The sequence below is a fragment of the Acanthamoeba castellanii genome, assembly GCF_000313135.1.
Source record: "Acanthamoeba castellanii str. Neff unplaced genomic scaffold scf7180000084758, whole genome shotgun sequence".
Classification (NCBI taxonomy): Eukaryota; Discosea; order Longamoebia; family Acanthamoebidae; genus Acanthamoeba; species Acanthamoeba castellanii.
The window spans coordinates 73,868-79,370 of record NW_004457380.1 but is presented as its reverse complement, the minus strand read 5'-3'; the positions used below and the strand labels follow the sequence as shown (position 1 = coordinate 79,370).

The 5,503-nt window shown below is 58.0% G+C and overlaps 3 protein-coding genes across 3 annotated transcripts; all 3 read right to left on the bottom strand.

Annotated features, from left to right (window-relative positions):
- Window positions 1-624: 624 nt before the first annotated feature.
- Window positions 625-2,141, bottom strand: ACA1_211150 (Ser/Thr phosphatase family superfamily protein; the record flags this gene model as incomplete). The annotated part of the gene is made up of 6 exons (XM_004336957.1): window positions 625-632; window positions 692-842; window positions 906-1,370; window positions 1,479-1,571; window positions 1,668-1,807; window positions 1,934-2,141. 6 exons carry the CDS (start codon window positions 2,139-2,141, stop codon window positions 625-627), a joined length of 1,065 nt encoding a protein of 354 aa, XP_004337005.1.
- A 168-nt stretch (window positions 2,142-2,309) lies between these two features.
- ACA1_211140 (Ser/Thr protein phosphatase) lies at window positions 2,310-4,118 on the bottom strand (the record flags this gene model as incomplete). Its single annotated transcript, XM_004336956.1, has 7 exons — window positions 2,310-2,338; window positions 2,427-2,459; window positions 2,557-2,707; window positions 2,792-3,274; window positions 3,358-3,450; window positions 3,528-3,667; window positions 3,806-4,118. The coding sequence occupies 7 exons, from the start codon at window positions 4,116-4,118 to the stop codon at window positions 2,310-2,312; spliced, it is 1,242 nt and encodes a 413-aa protein (XP_004337004.1).
- A 97-nt stretch (window positions 4,119-4,215) lies between these two features.
- On the bottom strand, window positions 4,216-5,494 carry ACA1_211130 (kinase, pfkB superfamily protein; the record flags this gene model as incomplete). Its single annotated transcript, XM_004336955.1, has 6 exons — window positions 4,216-4,323; window positions 4,406-4,518; window positions 4,605-4,788; window positions 4,893-5,005; window positions 5,148-5,279; window positions 5,350-5,494. 6 exons carry the CDS (start codon window positions 5,492-5,494, stop codon window positions 4,216-4,218), a joined length of 795 nt encoding a protein of 264 aa, XP_004337003.1.
- Window positions 5,495-5,503: the final 9 nt, after the last annotated feature.

The following is a 5,503-nucleotide window of genomic DNA, read 5'->3' as shown; positions in this document are numbered from 1 at the left end:
CGAATGGAACCATTGCGCTCAAGTTCGATATGGAGCAAGTCTGGATGGCCCACCAGAACATCAAGATCTACATCACCTACAGGCCTAGTACACCAACACCACAGTACATGCATATTCACTAACTCTGTGTTGTGCAGAGTGATCAAGCAGGGACAGTGGACAGTGGACGGCAGACAGTGGACAGCAATGTACAGCAGCAGCTATGGTGGACAGCAGACAGTGAACAACAGCCAGGCTAGAGGGTGGACCACAACACTTTGCTGTAATGTGTGTATTGAATATATGTGACACCAACAAAATCACCTTCTTCCCACCTTGAAGGCATGGTTGTTGTGGTCATGTCCACCTCATGATGTGCTTCTCTCTCATTCCCACCTCGAGGTGTTCCCAAGGTGGACTTGAAGATGGTGTGTTCGATCTTCTGTCCACCTAGGTGCACCCAAGGTGGACTTGAAGATGGCACGTTCCGTCTTCTGTCCACCTAGGTGCACCTGAGGTGGACAGGAGTGATGGAATGTTCCAGCTTTTGCCCACCAAGGCGAGCTGGTTCGTCTCTGGGTCACCTTTTTGGGCGGGACAAGGTGGAATCGCCTGTCTTGGTGGCCAAAACCAGCTTTCGCCCATCTACCATCCTGGCAGTGATAGGTCAGGGACGACTCGTTGGGGCTAGCGACTGCGAGGGGGTGTGTACCGCGGATGTCAACGACCATGGCCGGGTCGAAATAGTTGGAGCCCTTGCCATCAGGGGCCATGGTGATGTAGCCGCACTGGTTGGAGACCACGCGCGTCGAGTTGATGATGTTGTCGCTCGACCAGTGCGTGTGCCCGAAGCCCCACACCACCTGGTTGCCGCACACAGCAATTGTTAGCCGCAACACGACACGCACGAAACGCACGACACGCACCACAGGGTCTTCCATCATCCATTCGAGGTCGTCGTAGCAGATCTCTTCGATCCCGGCGTCTTCGGGGCTGATGCAGCGGAACTTGGACGGGGCGTGGTGGGTCAGCACGACCACCTTGACCTTCTCCTCCGGCTCAGCAATGACGCCGTTGGCCTCCTTGACGCGTTCGATCTCCTGCACGAGCCAGTCGACGTGCTGCTCGTGCCACAGGTTCGTTTCGTGGGGCGTGAGCCGATGCTTCACCGGTGCCTCCTCGCCTTCGCTCTTTTGCGCTTCGTCTTCGCTCTTTGGCCGCAGGCCGGGCACGATTTTCTTGTAGACAAGCGACATCATATGCGACATCATGCCGCCGTCATCCCCGACGGCGGACGGCGAGGGTTCGATCGCCTTCCCCTCCGCCACAATCCTGCGGTAGTCGTTGCACATCGTCCACACCTTGCTGATCGACTCCGGTGGAATGTAGGGCTGCCACGGCCACCGCACACGCCATGCGGTGGCCGTGGCTCGATTAGGCGTAAAGCATGAATCAATGATTGGCCGCTGGTGCTAGGCCTGACAATGGGGAGACGGTACCCAGAGGGTGCAGCCGAGGAAGAGCACGTCGCCCACGCGAACGCTGCGCTTGTTGAGGTAATGCAGGTTGTCTCGCTCCGCGCAGATCTCGTCCTGTTGCGCGTCGTGGTGCAGGCAGGGAGTGGTGAGAGGATGTGCGGCGAGAGAGAGAGGAGGGGGGGAGAAGCTGAGCGGAGGAGACAAGGGTACGATCAGGCGGTCGGCATGTTGGACGCTCTCCTGGTTGTAGTACTCGTGGTTGCCGGCCACGACCAGCACGTGCTCGAACCGGTCGGCCTGCTCCAGCAGGTACGCCCGGTAGTTCGCCTTGTTCGGGTACCCGATGTCCCCTGCACCAAATAAAACATCGATAAAAATTGCCAGTTAAAATAAAAATTCTTATTCAGAATATTACTTCGAAAGAACGAAAGAGGAGTTGGTGGTGTGCGGGGGGAGGCGGGTGGGGGGCAGCAAACCAAGGAGGCAGAGGATGGGGGCGTTGGCGGGGATGTGAGGCAGCTTGTCGAGGCAGCCCGGGAACTCGAGGTGCAGGTCGCTCACCAATTGAAACCGCACCACGGCCTCTTTGCTCGTCTTCAGCGGCACATCTACGACTGGAAGTTCTTCTTCCACCTCTTCCTCCTCACCTACCAGCTGCTGCTGATCTTGTGGCTCCTTCTCCATGCTGACGATGGGGTTATAACATGCTTGTATGTGGAGCAAGGTGGGACGTGGCAAAAAGAGTAGTTCCTGATTGGCCAACCGTTTTTGAAAAAAAACCAAAAATAAAAAATTAACGGGGCAAGAAAAACAAGAAAAAAACAACATGCACAAGCTGGGCCAGAAACGCAACTACATGAGGAGGCAGTTGCGTTCCTCGGCTGGAGGAAGAAGAAAGAGAGGCGAAAGTGAAAGTAAGGTTAGCAAACCATCGGCCGTAACTGAACTCCAACATTAGAGGCGACGTACTCGTGGGCGTGGACTTGATTAACTCCAGCGACTCTGCGCCCAGCAATCATGACCCACACAAAAAAGCACAAACACAGATGATTAGATCGGGAGGCACTGATACGCGCATCAGGCTGGATGTGATACGCACCGTGGACGTCAACGACCATGGCCGGGTCGAAATAGTTGGAGCCCTTGCCATCAGGGGCCGTGGTGATGTAGCCGCACTGGTTGGAGACCACGCGCGTCGAGTTGATGATGTTGTCGCTCGACCAGTGCGTGTGCCCGAAGCCCCACACCACCTGGTTGCCGTACACAGCAATTGTTAGCCGCCACACGCCAAACACGACACACCGCACATGACACGACACGCATATGACACGCACCACAGGGTCTTCCATCATCCATTCGAGGTCGTCGTAGCAGATCTCTTCGATCCCGGCAGCCTCGGGGTGGATGCAGCGGAACTTGGACGGGGCGTGGTGGGTCAGCACGACCACCTTGACCTTCTCTCCATCGACGCCAGCAGTGCGTTCGTTGGCCTCCTTGACGCGTTCGATCTCCTGCACGAGCCAGTCGACGTGCTGCTCGTGCCACAGGTTCGTCTCGTGGGGCGTAAGCTGATGGTACTCCTTCTCCGCAGCCCCAGCTTCCGCATTTTCGCCTTCGTTCTTTCGAGCGTCGTCTTCGCTCTTTGCCGGTGGCGGGCCGCTCTTCACCGCTTCGGTCACATTTTTGTAGACGAGTGACATCAGCGACATGAGGCCGCCCGACGTCGTCTCGTGTTCCAGCGCCTTCCCCTCCACCACTATCTTGTAGTCATTGCACCTCATCCACACCTTCTCGATCGCCTCTGGCGGAATGTACGGCTGCCAGGTAGAAGAAGGAAGGAAGGAAGGAATGCATGGTTAGTCAGAGTGACCGCAAGGCTTGGAAGAAGAAGCGACGGTACCCAGAGGGTGCAGCCGAGGAAGAGCACGTCGCCCACGCGGACGCTGCGCTTGTTGAGGTAATGCAGGTTGTCTCGCTCCGCGCAGATCTCGTCCTGTTGCGTCGCGGTTCGTAGAGTATGAGACACAGTGATCGTTGCTCTGCGGCAGCAGGAGGAGGAGACAATGGTACGATCAGGCGGTCGGCATGCTGGACGCTCTCCTGGTTGTAGTACTCGTGGTTGCCGGCCACGACCAGCACGTGCTCGAACCGGTCGGCCTGCTCCAGCAGGTACGCCCGGTAGTTCGCCTTGTTCGGGTACCCAATGTCCCCTGCACCAAGTAAACATCGACAAAAATAAGTCAGTTAAAAAGATGAAAATGAAATTCTTATTCAATTTAGCATATTACTTCTCCAGAACGAAAGAGAAGTTGGTGGTGTGCGGGGAGGCGGGGGGGGGGGCAGAAAACCAAGGAGGCAGAGGATGGGGGCGTTGACGGGGATGTGAGGCAGCTTGTCGAGGCAGCCCGGGAACTCGAGGTGCAGGTCGCTCACCAACTGAAACCGCACCCCTGCCTTCCCCTCCTTCCTAGTCTGTGGCACGTCCACGACTGGCAGTTCTTCCTCCTCCTCCTCTTCGCCCTCTTCCACATCTGCATCTTTGTCTTTCTTTTCCTCAACTTCTGTGTTCGGTTTGTCATCGTGGTCGTCGTGGTCATCCCCCTTACGTTGCTCAAGCTCTGGCTGTGAGGCCTCCGCCCCCAATCGTTGCTCCTGCTCCATCTTCTTGTGTGCGGGTGTGGCGCTTTCTTTCTTTTGTGTGCGTTTGTGTCACGACCCGACAGTTTACGTTGTTTAGCTTGATTGGTGGGTCTTGGCCTCACGAGCAGTCGCTGGCCGCGCTGAGCGCCTTGAGCGCGTGGCTGCCGGCGAGCGAGACTAGTTCGGCGCGCTTGGGGTGCGGAGGCACGCCCTCCCGACCCACGGCCTGCGCGTTCGGGGGGGGGGAAGAGGGCCATCAGGTGTTGGTCACCCACTGAGAGGAAAGGAGAGTGAGCGAGGGTACGTACCAGCGCGCCGGCGGCGGACGCCAGTGCCAGGGACTTGTCGACGTCCCGGTCCTGCAGATACTGCGCCAAGAAGGAGCCCGTGAAGCAGTCGCCGGCTCCTGTGGTGTCCTTGACTGTGCATGTGTGGGAGTGTGCGTGTGCGTGTATTAGAGTCAAGATGTGGCTTGCGGGTGAGCAATGTGAAGGCGAGGCGGCGTACTGGGTACGTCGAAGGCAGCGTGGGTCCACACCTGCCGGCCTCTCTTGGCGATGGCGCCCTGTGGCCCCGTGGTGATGACCACGAGCGCGTCGTTGTCCCTCGTCAGCTCCTCCAGCGCCTCATGTACGCTGCCCCTCCCAGAGATCGCCATCGCCTCTGTCTCGTTGGGGAAGAACAGGTCCATCTACACACACACGCACGCACACGCACGCACACACATGCACACACGATACGGCTCTACATGAGTCGCTCATGAGCCCGTGCCAACCCGCGCGCACGGCGACGTACCAGGCGTATGACGTCGTGTATGCCGTCCTTCCACTGGTTGGCCGGATCGAAGCCCGTGTCGAGCGACAGCGTGATCCCTCGGTCCCTGAGCTCTCGCAGAAGATCGAGGAACCCTGTCTGCAGCCCTCGCAACATGAAATATCCACAAAAATGCTGTATCCCGCGGTTAGTTTCCTATGTGCGGTGGTGCGTGTGCGTGTGCGTGTGCGTGTGCGTGTGCGGTCAATGGCTGCCGTACTACATGCGTGCAAGAACGTAGGAGCGGGAGGTCGAGGTCGGCGAATGTCACGGCCGCTGTGGCACCATAGGTGCTTACAAACGCCCGATCCTCCTTGCCGCTGAGGCACATGCACACTGCCGTCGGCGCCGACTCCAACACCACCACACCTGCCACACTGGTAAGCACGCTATACTCTTCTTGCAAGCCATTGATATATATACAGAGAGAGAGAGAGACCTGTGGTATCGACGGCCGACTGTTGGTTGGCGATGCTCACGAGGGTGTGGCCGAAGTGATCGCGGCCCACTGCGCCAAACAGCACCACGCCGTCCTGCCCACTACTGCGGTCATTGTCCAGCCCGAGCGCGGCCGATGTACTCATCGCTGTGTT